Source organism: Seriola dumerili, unplaced genomic scaffold (assembly GCF_002260705.1).
Source record: "Seriola dumerili isolate Sdu_G_001 unplaced genomic scaffold, Sdu_1.0 BDQW01000011.1, whole genome shotgun sequence".
Taxonomy (NCBI): Eukaryota; Metazoa; Chordata; class Actinopteri; order Carangiformes; family Carangidae; genus Seriola; species Seriola dumerili.
Window position 1 is genome coordinate 5994757 of NW_019174266.1, and position 12763 is coordinate 6007519.

The 12763-nt window shown below is 39.6% G+C and overlaps 1 protein-coding gene across 1 annotated transcript in view; it reads right to left on the reverse strand.

The window, feature by feature from the left end:
• Positions 1-12763, reverse strand: part of LOC111223172 (multiple epidermal growth factor-like domains protein 11) — a 108984-nt gene that overhangs the window by 5160 nt on the left and 91061 nt on the right. Inside the window, exons 16-21 of the mRNA XM_022747214.1 lie at positions 11377-11511; positions 5094-5222; positions 4623-4751; positions 2766-2894; positions 1323-1451; positions 36-269 (exon numbers count right to left, since the gene is read on the reverse strand). Of these exons, the coding sequence (XP_022602935.1) occupies positions 36-269; positions 1323-1451; positions 2766-2894; positions 4623-4751; positions 5094-5222; positions 11377-11511 (885 nt within the window). The remainder of the gene's footprint in view (positions 1-35; positions 270-1322; positions 1452-2765; positions 2895-4622; positions 4752-5093; positions 5223-11376; positions 11512-12763) is intronic.

A 12763-nucleotide genomic window follows, 5' to 3' on the forward strand; every position in this document is an offset into this window, starting at 1 on the left:
AAAAAGGAAAACACCCGCAGGTAAGGACGTCTCACCTGAGAGGGAGTAGTCCGTGGAGTTGATATGCAGCGCGGGTGTGTAGGTGACGTTCGGCACGTGGTGGCCCTTCTCTCTCTGCCGATAGCGGAACCAGACCACAAGGCCGAGCATGGCCATGATGAGCAGCAGCAGGAAGATGATCCCCAGCACGGCACCAGCCGATTGCCGCTCCGACGCCAGCGCCGGGCTGATCTTGGTGTAAGGGTTCAGTTCCTCCATCATCAGAGCCGCTGTGGAAAACAGGGAAAGTCAAAACACACCGATAACACCTGCAGCTATAGCGTACATCAATCACTCATTTTGTTTCTAAATGGAAGTTTCAAAATAAAAGTCCTCCCATGTCTTGTCTATTTTTGCTGTTGGATCTTAATTGAGCTTAAATGCTATCATATTTGTGACCTTTGTTGATGTATTTCATCTGGCTGAGATAGACTGTTAGACTGGGGGATACAAAAGTCAGAAATTTTCAAATCCTGTATTTAGTGGCTTTAAATAATATCTTATCATTAATTGAAGCACTTCCAATCTTCACATGAATTATTTTCAAGATTTTAGAGCTCTGTTAGCTGCTTTGAAAACATGTCAAAATGCTGATTTTGTATTGATGGAATATGCAATTAACTCAAACCTGTGCAAAAGTGTTTGTAATTTTTTACTTACTTCTGATTTTAAGACTCAAATGAGCAATAACTGATTGTTTTGGCCACTAGGGGCAACAGAAACAAATATCGATAGTGAACCCAAGTGGAACATAAAGTATTCCAGCAATGACAAGACAACATCATCCTGATGGATCTAATCCCAGTCTTCCCTCTCTTTCAGCTGTTTTTGGTCTCTACCAGCTCCTGAGGGAAACATCTGGCTCTTTAGCTGCTAAATGCTCCACTATATTAACCAGCTGCTCTTCAACTGTGTCTGTCAGCTGTTTGGTGCTGAGCAGGTAGTGGACATTGGTGAAAAGCTGTTACATTTCTATAGATTACAGAGGATCTTTCACTTATACATAGACACACACAAGAGCAAAAAGTTTAATAAGACAGAAAAGTTCACACAAACTGCAAAATGACGAGCAAATACCACAGACATTTTAGTCCATCAAACCCTCTTTGCACCTTCATCTTATAGAAACACTTTCATCATGTTATGAACATTTTTGTACAAGTCTTTTTAATCTCTATAAAATGTATGCATGTTTCCTCTACCACCGTATTTCTTATGATTCTTCTGAACCCACATCTAAAGAAGTGTCTAATCCAGCTCTGTGCAGACCCATTAGCTCTCACCCTGGTCACAGCGGATGCCTTTGAAGCCGATGCTGCAGTAGCAGGTTCCTGTCACGTAGTCACAGGTGGCGTTGTTCATACACTCACACAGCTGCTGGCAGCCGTAGCCAAACGTTCCTGCAGGACACTCTGCACATGGGAGAGGAAGGTTAATGCATCTTCAACTCTGACAGGTGCAAACACAAACATCACAGTTATAATGTGAAAACTCATAACTAGGATTATGTGCAGATGTTTGAAGTTCTGAAGTGTTGCTTTGTGGGTTAAATTTCAGTTTATGTTCATGAGACTGTTGAAATGTATGTAAAATGGCTATCACAATAATGATAAATATTTATACACTCTGCATGGATCCAACAGCAGCTCAAAGTTTTGACAACTTTACATATAAAACCTGCTTCTTTAGCTTTTGACTGGAACCTTTTATGGCCATTAATTCATTTTAATGTTATTACTCTTTTCTTGTTTTAAAGACTAATTATCTTATTATTGGCTTTTATCCATTTCAGTGTGTTTATTATTATATTTTCATGATTTCTATTTTTCGTGTGCATCCGTCTCCAGCTGTTTGTTCTGTCTTGTCAGTCGCCTGTAAATCACTTAAACTAACCTGTATGAAGATGCTATAAAGATAGATTGATTGTATTTAGCTGCTGTATTTGTGACTATTTGTTTCAACAACACACTTTTGGAGTTACTTTTTATGTATGGTGTATATACTGTACACTACTTCTGTTCTTTTTAATGTATATGATCAATCGCCTATAAAAATAATTAATAGTTTATAGATATAGAAAAAAGAACAGAAATGTCTTTTTTGTCTTGTCCTGCACATTAAATACCTGATATACAACATGCATCATATATACATGTATAAAAAATATTGCCATAAAGCATCACACTTATCTATATATATATATAACTGCTAAAAAATGGTCTCATACTCCAGAGATATTAAAAAGACAGCTATAAACAGTATACAGTATACAGTCTTATAGTCCATCTCTGTCAGTACTGTGCATCTGTTTTTGTGCTTCCTTTTCCTGCTGTGAGACTAACAGACTAACTCCACTGGTCTAACTTCACACCTTGCTGCAGTGATGTGCAGGTGTACACCAGGACACTGTGAGATCACTACTGTGTGTGGTTACAACCACTTCGGATGACACCCAACTGAGCTGGTCAGAGGTGAACCAGACTCTTTTATTTTACAGTGTGCGATCTTTTAAACTGAGTCATGTTAGAAAATTTAACTAATGCTCATTGCATTTTGATATGGTAATATGACAATTTCTATTATTCTGTGGTATGATTCTGTTAAAGCTGTTGATGGGATTATTGCCAAGCTAAAAAACAAGGGTGCACTCTCCTCATCATGTGTCATCACTTCACTGCAGAAGCTGCGTACTTGCTGTTGTACAACACGAACACGAACACACTCACTGAGTTCACAGCTCTGTCCTATGAAGCCTGTCCTGCATGAACACTGTCCGGTGATATGGTCACAGTCCGCCCCGTTCTGGCAGCGACACACCTCAGCACACTGGGAGCCGTAGAAGCCTGTGGGACAGCCTGGAGAGGAAGACACAACCACTGTTCGTCCTTACACTGTCTGCATCATGTTTTCAGTGTCTAAACGAGGACAAATTCAACTTCTCCTTTCTCCAGACTCAGTATCTGAGAGATGATCCACCAATCTGGAGCTGTGTTTGGAAGCAGCTTTTCTGGGATTGGCTAATCTGTTCTGTCACAGTGGGGACAACATGGATCATCTCTGGAGGTTGAAGTGAACCCAGTTTGCAACTCAGGAGATTTAAACCACTGCCCAGAGAACCTGAACTCTCTCTGGACTAGTTAGCTGTCTTTTCTCCTTCTTGTTTCAGCAACATTTTTAAGAGCCACTCTGACAAGTCAAGAAACATAATGTTCACACATGTTGTAAACAAACCCAGACGTGTACTTTAATTATATGGAAGAGAAAATACGCTAACTTCAAAATTATTTCCACTGTTTTAGAATGGATTTCTGGGTCAGTTTCGACACATTATATTTAGCAAATATCTAATTTTTTACTGCTCATTAAAAAGTCTTAAGTGCATATTCATCTTAGTTTTATATTGTCAGATAGGTTTAGATGATATGGATAAACTGGGTATTGGTTACAGTCTCTGTCTCTGTCTGACATTTGCTGCATGTTTAGAGTCTTTGTTAGATAATGTTAGACTGTTTTAGTGATGTCATCTTGTCATAAATGTCAGGAACTAACTTATCGTCAAAACTGATGAGAATGATGGTCATAATTCTGGAAATAAAATCCTGACTGTTAGAGGAAAAAAGTTGATAATCTGATTTAAAGATTCACTGTAACACGAGATTAATTCTGCTTTCAGCTATGTGGTATAACGCCACATTACAGCTGGGTGTGCTCACAAACATCATACCTGACCAGCTGTGACGACAGCTGTGGTCCAAAGATTTCTACCACGAGGTCGGTTTGGATGAGTTCAGTTAATTTTGTGCTGTGAAAGTTGTTAATTGAACTTTGGTGCTGAGACGGAGGCGCTCAGTCCGCTTCTGGCGTGTTTCGTTTGTGGTGTGAGATCAAAACACCACAACGTTACACTGTCACCCACATCATTTTAGAACAGTGGATGTGTGATTTTAACACAGATTCAATTCATCTGCTATTTGTGATTGAGGTAACACAGTGATTTACACATCTTTATAAGCAAAGTGTAACCTATATTGATACAATATCACTATGTAACACGTGTGTGTGATGAAAAGAGGAACGTTGCTTGTGTCCCACTGCATGTATTTTAACAGTTTCCTGTGAAAAGCGAGTGAAACAAATATTAAAGCAGAAAAAGCTTCTTTTTCTCTTTGTCACCATCTATTACATTCAAGCTTCTGTTGCAGTCTCAGCTAATGATGCTCAGTTGGTGATCTCTGTGTGACACTAGAGAGCATAAAGTAAACACATCAGGTTCACATCAGATGAGACAGAGAATAACAGCAATCAAAACAATGGATTATCTAACTTCCTGATCACTCCCCTTTAAAGTCAGTGTGGACATGAACCAGACCAGAACTAAAAGGAAACCAGGAAAGGACACAAAGGAAAGGAGGAAAGAATATTTTCAGGGATGTAGTTTTAGTATGTGCCACCAGATGGAAGTGTAGGTATGAAGTATTCAAAGCAGGAGACCTCAGTCAATCCACTGCAAAAAGTGAGACTTCATCGCAACTGTGTGTGTGTGTGTGTGTGTGTGTGTGTGAGAGAGAGAGAGAGAGACCTACGTTGAGTACAGTAGAGTCCTGTCCATCCAGGGCTGCAGTTACACTCTCCGTCTGTGGCGCTGCACTGGGCCCCATTGTGACAATTACATGTGTGAATGCAGTCTGGGCCCCATGAGCCCTGAGGACATGCTGTCAATAACACACACACGCACACGCGCACACACAGTTAGACAAAGATGAACAAATGCATACATATGCACAATCTCTTTTCGAACACACTAATGCGTCATCGGCCTGAGGAGTGGATGTGACAGAGCTCTGGACAGTCTGCAGCTTCATTAACTGCACAACTGATTGAGTGATTGTGGTAGCTCTGTTCAGTGTAAGATGGATAATCAATGTCAGAACCAATGGAGTAATTGCTTTAGATTTTTTTTTCCTATTGTCTCTGACTGCTTGATAAGAGCTAAGGGGAGAACACAGAGAGCGAGTGTGTGAAAGAGGAAGGAGAGATTATTTGTTGCGGCTCACGTTTGGAGCAGTCCTCGCCGATCCAGCCGGGGTAGCACTGACAGGAGCCGTCGATGGGATTACAAGTGCCGTTGTTTGTGCACAGACACGTCTCAGCGCAGGCCTTACCGTACTTTCCACTGGGACACACTGTGGGAAGCGCACACGCACACACGCACACACGCGCACACACACACACTCAGTTACCTAACATGACTTCTTTAAGTGATCAAATAAAAATATTGGGTCAAAACAATATTCTACACAGGATTAAATTCTGTTGGCACATAATAACTAAACAACATGGCCACGATCCGACATTTTCAGGCAAGTACGCAACATGACCAAGACTTTTCTTGCCAATAATTAACACACTAAGATCATTACCTTTGTTTTTATAAGTATTTTTGTCACATTTTTATGCCTTTATTAGAGAACATGAAACGAGGAGAAAGACATGGTGATTGACATGCAACGAATGTCCGTGACTGGATTCACACTCAGGATGCTGTGGCTCATGATCAGCACACCTTAACCCTTACATATTTTACAAACACTAAAACATGAAAAAATATCATTTTTTAACTTAATTTCTATTTCTTTACAACTGTAATCACAGAGTGGGAAAGAGAGGAAGCAAATAAACTTTCTAACAAAAACGTTGAGCAAAAAAAAGAAACAGGCAAATACATTTGAAATAAAATAGTGTAAGGAGAACAGATTAACTGTACAAGAGTGAAAAATATGATTTAGGGATTATTCAAGTCTTTTACAGGAAGCATAACTCATCTAAACTGAGCATAAGGATGATTCATCGACTGTGACCTTCTCATTCAGTGTAACATTCAAAACTAATGTTAATCACCATAATCTTCAATTATCTTTAATTTGATGAGCAATTAGTTACAATTTAACAGCATTTTCTTCTGCTTTGAAATATGCCCACCCCAACACTTTGAAATTAATCATCACGGCTGAATGTCTCTAATTCAATAAACTCAGGCTGAGAAAACAGGTAGTCAGCAAGAAAAAAAAAATCAGCTCAAAGTTTGTCACCCAGAGCAACTAAAAGAGGGGGAAGAAGTTTGTTTTCCAGTTAATCATTTTAGGGAAATGCACATCCTGTTGCTTAAGGATGTAATATTTCTTCTTTTTTTAATATTCAGATTTCACCAAAATTAACACTGATAAAATATTGAGACACAGAAACTGTAGTGTAGTAATATATATGTGCTCTGGGGTGCTTTGATTATTGCCAGTTAACATGAGATGACATACTGCTACTTCTGCAAGTAAAACTTCAATGTAGTGTTCAGTTTTATCTGAATTTAAGTAAAAAAATTATTTATAAGACTTCATATACAAAATTGCCACAGTGTGATTCCCTGGACAGGACAAAAAACAAAAGGAAAGAAGTGAGGCTGAACCATCATATTACATTTTAAATAGTGAAGGTTAGAAATATTATTATGAACTGGCATTTAACTTGACCTCATGACATCACACTTTAAAATGTTTGAGGAGTATTTTCATTGTATAATTATAACTGTGCACAGAGAGAGATACAGTGTGCAGCTTGTAATCTTCATAAAACATTGCAGGCGTATCACGTGTGCTATTTCTTCCTGATGTTAATGTTTAGGCAGAAGTTGGATCAGATAAATGCACTCTACATATATATACATAAACTGTGTGGATATTTATTTATTTTTTTTTTTACAATACTCTTTTACACTAATTTGCATTTTAAAACATTTTCCATATGTTACATAAAATTTATTGTCTTTAATAAGCTCAGCCTGTCTATACTTCTACTTGCCATTAGCCTGCACATTGTTTCTCTAAAAGAATAAAACCCAGAAGGGGATTCTTTACTGTGAATATAGCTGCAATTAAGATCATTATGAATGCCTCAATGAAATCCCTCCACTTACGTAACAGTTAGCAATGTATGACTAGTGTCTATAAAGCTGAGTTCAAAGTAACAGACTCATGGACATACGACTGAAACCAGGAGTGTTTAGCAAAAATAATTAGCAGGAGAGGGACTGGTCTGTTGCTCCCTGATGTTCTTCTCTAAACTTAGCACACAGTGCTTTTTTTTCCACATTAAATGAGAGTTTGTGGTGAGGTCACTCTGTCCTTTGGTTGCAAATGAAACATCTCAACAACTACTGGACAAATTGTCATGAAACTCGGTTCCGACATTCATGGTTCTCAGAGGATGAATCGTATCCACCTAGCCAGCAGTTTAAGTCTTGACTCTGCAGAGTCAGTTTGGTGCTAACACAGCATACAAATATGCTAACACTAGTGTACAGTCATGCTAACATACTTAACGTTAGCATGACATGAGTACTGTGCCGTATATCTGAGGGCATCAGGAGAGCTGAGTGCAGCTGAATGTGTCAGATAGCTGGAAATAGTAAAGCTTAGACCAGCAATTCACAAACTGGGGGTCAGGGCCCCCGTAACAGGTCACAAGACAAATCTAAGGGGTAATGAGATGATTAATAGGTTAAGACAGCAGAAAAAAAAGTATTTAGTTAAAGTTATTTTTGTCTCTCCTGACTTTCCTCCAGTCTTTGTCTTTTTCTTTTGAATAATGAGATAATTTTACATATAAAAAAGAAACACAAGGAAAAAGAATCTTTCCGTGGTTGGTGACGTTGTTTTGTCTTCAGGGCTCACAGGCTAAAGGAGGATTGGAAAGCACCAGCTGATGAAAGTGGCAACAGTTTGAACTGCAGGTCAGGTTGCCACACAAAACAGCCTATACACCATCACCATTATCTAAGACAAGGCTGCAAACAATTAAAAAACTCTCTATGGAATCAGTGTATGAGCCATTAGGTCAGTTAAACATTAACAAGTTTCACAGAGCCGTGTCAGTGAATTATGTTCATGCCATTCATGTGTGCAGCGAGACGGCAGTGAGTAAGCTGGACAAAGATTTTCATGCTCATGTTCTCAGAGCCCTAAAACATTCATGCATATGTGCTTGGTGTGTTGCTTTCACTGAAATGAACACTTTACACTGTAAATGTGTGAATTATTTCTAAATAAGCCTATCAGGCTTCAGCCATGAACGAAGCAGCAGTGAGTGTGTGTACTTTTACGTACACATTTACACTCTACTTCAGGGACCTGTCGTGTGTTTTTGTTCATCCAAGCCTGGTTTGAAACTAAGTGACCACATTTTATTTTCAAGAACAATTTCCACTTTGATATAAAAACTGTGTATTTAAACAAAAAAATATTAAAATGATTAAATATTCATAAAGAAGAGTAGTAGAATATATGGAATAAGCCAAAGCTTTGAAATACAAAGCACAGGACAATATATTACAGAGGAGATAAAAGTGCCTGTTAATAGCTACTTGGCAACTAAAGCAGGCATTAAAAAGCACTGCTGTTTTTGAAGATGAATTTGATTTTGCGTTTCATTTCCCAGCAGCCTTAGGAGTTAACAATTCAAAATTCAAATAAAGAATTTGATTGATTTCTTCTGGGTGTCTGAAGGTAAATTGTAGGCTTTGTACACTTTTGTTTCGTCAAGATTTAAATAAAATACAGCTACAACAGTGTACATTCCTTCACAGCAGGGCATCCCTGTTGTGTAAATTTTACATCTTGGACCATTTCCACTTGAAGGAGGAATTTGATTTCTCAATTAGAGCAACAAAAACCTATTTTGTCTCAGTTAACAATTAACACACAATGAGTTGTTTTCTTCGGAGATGCAACAGACCCCTTAAGAGTTTACCAGTCAATACCATCATTAGCTTGTACAAAAGGGTATCCAACATGGAGAGAGCAGGGATGGAGCAAGATTGGCTCTTCAGGCGGTTAAAAGCCCCTGTACTGGACATCTGATTCATCAAGGTTCGTCCTGTTATCTATGGGCCTGCTCAAAGATGCAGTGGCCAGCAGAATGGCTAATGTGGGACGGGGCATAACTAAGGCCATCTTCATGTTTAATGATGATGAATATTTCACAGCACACTCCTCCACTGTCTCTATTTAAAATTCTACTTGGCAATGAATCAACGAACGAAGGCCAACTGCCTTCATAAGAGAATTAACACCTGTTTAACCTGCAGAGGAGCTACACCATACTGAAATACCGATGTACAGGAGGAAAAGGTAATTCAAAAAGATAATTCAGAAAAAAATGAAGTGGGGGAAGTGAAAAGGAGCACAGACCAAGTTAATGGTTTAGACTTTTTTCATTACTGTCATTTCTGAAGAAAATGTAGACATTAAAGAGGTATAAAGGCCTTCACTTCTAACCTAAAGTTTATTAGAGAAAGGTTGTGTAAAGAGGTTCTCTCAAGAGGTTGATTGTGGTAGTTTAATTGTGTGCCGACTGTGTTCCCAAATAAACTGGCTGGTGGTTAGACAACAGAACTTGAATGAAAACTTAAGTGTAAATATGAGACAGTGATTATAAAATAACAAATATAATGTGAACAATACAAGTTTCATTGATCAGTTAAAAAACTGAACTCAAATACAAAATGAAATTTGTTTCTGTGTGGAGCACATGCTCACGTACAGCATACAAAACAGAATATGTGTAGACAGGATAGGTGGCGTGCAGGCTCTGATCTCGTCGCTCCCTGCACCAGGTGATAACAGCGATTCTGCACATTCTTCGCATGGCACACTGTGTGAGATGGAGCTAAAAATATCTCGGTCACAATCTGTGTCAGAGTGAACTGTATCAGTAAGGAGGCATGTCAGATTGTGAGATGTAGTGAAGACACGTCATCATCTCACACTATCCATCTGCACCAAGGCCGGTTTATGGATCATCAGAACTAGTCAGAGAGGTGCTGTCAGAAATTAAAACCTGATCTGAACAGTCACACGCGAAGATGGACCAGTGAGCCTGCCATCGTAGAGAGAGTGGAGACTTGACATTGTTTAAATATGGACATTTACAGTCCGTCTCTCTGGAAGAGATTCAAGGAACTTTGCTCTTCACATGAAAAGTTAGAGAAATGGTTGCGGAACAAATCAAAAGAGAGCTAGACAGAGAGAGAAGTTCAAGCCTTGGTCTTTTTCTCACCTCCACACAGCTGACCAGTCACAGCATTGAAGTAGGTCTGAATGTCTGAGTGTTACAGAAATGACTAGACACAGACTCCATTAATCGGAAAATTGGGAAAGTGTTGAAGCAATCCAACTGTCCGACAAGCCCTACTGATGGAGTAAAAAAGTCAGCTTGACTCTAACACTTTAAAAATTCAGCAAAACCAAAAAAAGAAAAACCATAACTATGGCCATAACTCCGGCAATGATGTTATAAATCAGCAGTCATATCATGTCGTGCTCTAATTGGTTGGTTTGTGAATGTGGGCAGTAGCAGCTGTCACATTGTCAGACTTTGGTTCTAAATTTCTGACACTGTTGGTGGCGTGTGCATCAGGTTTGGAGTGTATCCTGCCTCCTGGTGGATGATGGAGTGGAGATGGTGCTTATAAATTATCATATAAAGAGCAGGACTGGCAGCGAGTGTTTGCAGTGGTTACACAGTCGTTTTCAGGTGAGCAGTCAGTACCAGAGCAATGAGAGTTTCAAAACTCTGCTGCAAAGAGTACGCCAGATGGAAGTTGCAGGGAGTAGAACATGTTGTGTCAGCGTCTGTCTGAACTCACAGACGTTCACACTTTGTGTCTTGCAGATTAAAAAGGTCTGCAGTTGCATTATGACTCAAGTCCATCATGAAACAACAGTGGAAAACTTAAGCTTCTCTCTATAAAGAGGCTTAGCTGGTCGGTTCTGAACACCACAGAGTGATGTTGAAACTCGTGTCAGTCTGAAAACTGTGAAGTTGCAGGTTTTACTCAACATGGAAATACTGTATGATGGGTGCAATGGAGAGAGAGGGAGAGATTGTTTAAAGGGATATTCCACAGAATTTACACATGAAGATCACTGCGACTCGCAGGTGAAAACAGTTGTGCTTTGTTGTTAGTCATTAGTGATGCGAACAGCTCAGTCTTGGAAACTGAGGGATATAAGTTTGAAAGACATAGTTTCTCAAATGTCTGGTGCAGATGCTGTTTTTACTGACTGTATGCGTTCACCATGAAACCATCATTTCACTCTTTTCATTTCTGTATACTCTAGTAGAGTATTGAAGGCTTTACTTTGAATTTTCCATGACGAGTGCAATATTTCTTCTTGTGAGGACAGAGCAATGCATGAAAACAAAACCCATCTGCCTCATACAAACAGTGTAAGAGGGTTGACATTGTTTTTTTTTAACAAAGGACTGTAGAAAGCTGCCACTGACCTTGGTTGCAGAGGGAGCCGAAGAAGCCAGAGAGACATTCACAGTGGCCGCTGACATGGTGGCACGCCCCGTCACTGTGGATACACTGAGGACACGATTGGCTGCAACGATGGCCATAGAAACCAGGCGAGCAGGCTGCAGAGGACACACAGACACAGAGACACACACACACACACACACACACAGACACACACACACACAGACACACACACACACTCCTGTTAGAGGGATGTGGGTGAGCAGTGCGTGTGTGTGTGACAGAGACAGAAGTCCATTTCAGAGTCTAAGGGAAACTTCTGATTAGTTCTGTGATTAGTTCTTTGATCATTTTAATAATAGATTTCATAGTCCACTTAGTCCCAATTTAAACTGACATACTTGAAAGCTTAATATAGGCTTTGTCAACCATATCTATATATTTGTGTGTGTGCAAGCTAATGTGTGTGCATGAAAGTGTCTTCCAGCCCATGATCTCCTCCCCTGGGTAAACCTGCAACCTGTTACCTGCCGCATTAGATTTGCCTTATTTTCCTTCCAGCACAGATCCTCCCTTGTATGTCTTCCTGAGGCCTTTAATTTACTTTAATTTATGTTACTCTAAGTGGTAGACAAGCCTGTGCAGGCCGGTCCACCACTTCTCTCACGGTACAAGATTTTCCAACTTGAGATAATTGCCTAAACCGTGAGCCAAGAGCCCTTAAATGTATCATTGTGATGCAGGGAGAAGCAAAGTTTAAGTGATGTGTTATATTCCCATATCAACAACAGTGTCAGGCTGACAGACACTCACACTCCTTTTATTCACACTGTAAGCAACATCAGCAAGAAGCCTCCGACTTTATCTCAAGTAGGCTGTACAAGAGATGATTCACAACTTTCTCCTTCAATCAGATTTTAAAATGAATCCTTCTTACACCTCAATGGACAACACACACACACACACACACACACACACACACACACACACACAACTCGCTGGGCTCTGAGTGGTGCTCATGTCTGATTTTCAGGAAAAAAAACACAAAGTGGAGATGAGAAATAAGCCATGCAGCGGAAGGATGCTTCACTTTATAACACCTTGGGTGTTTGTTCACAGTTTTCCAGGGGCAACGAGTCATACTATAATTAAGTGAACACTCCCCACTGCTTGGTGATTGGTGCAGTATCTGGGCAATCTCAGTGTATTGTCAGACATATCAGCTTTCAAAGTGTAGCGTTGTGAGACGAACAGAGATGACCAGCCAGAGGTGAGCTTTTAAAATACTTAATGATATCCATAGTTCAAGTTTTACATCAATTATTGATCATCAGCCATTTATAATATCACACCTCTACACTTCTTTGTGCCCTATTCATTCAACCTTTATTTAAACAGGGTTGCCCAACA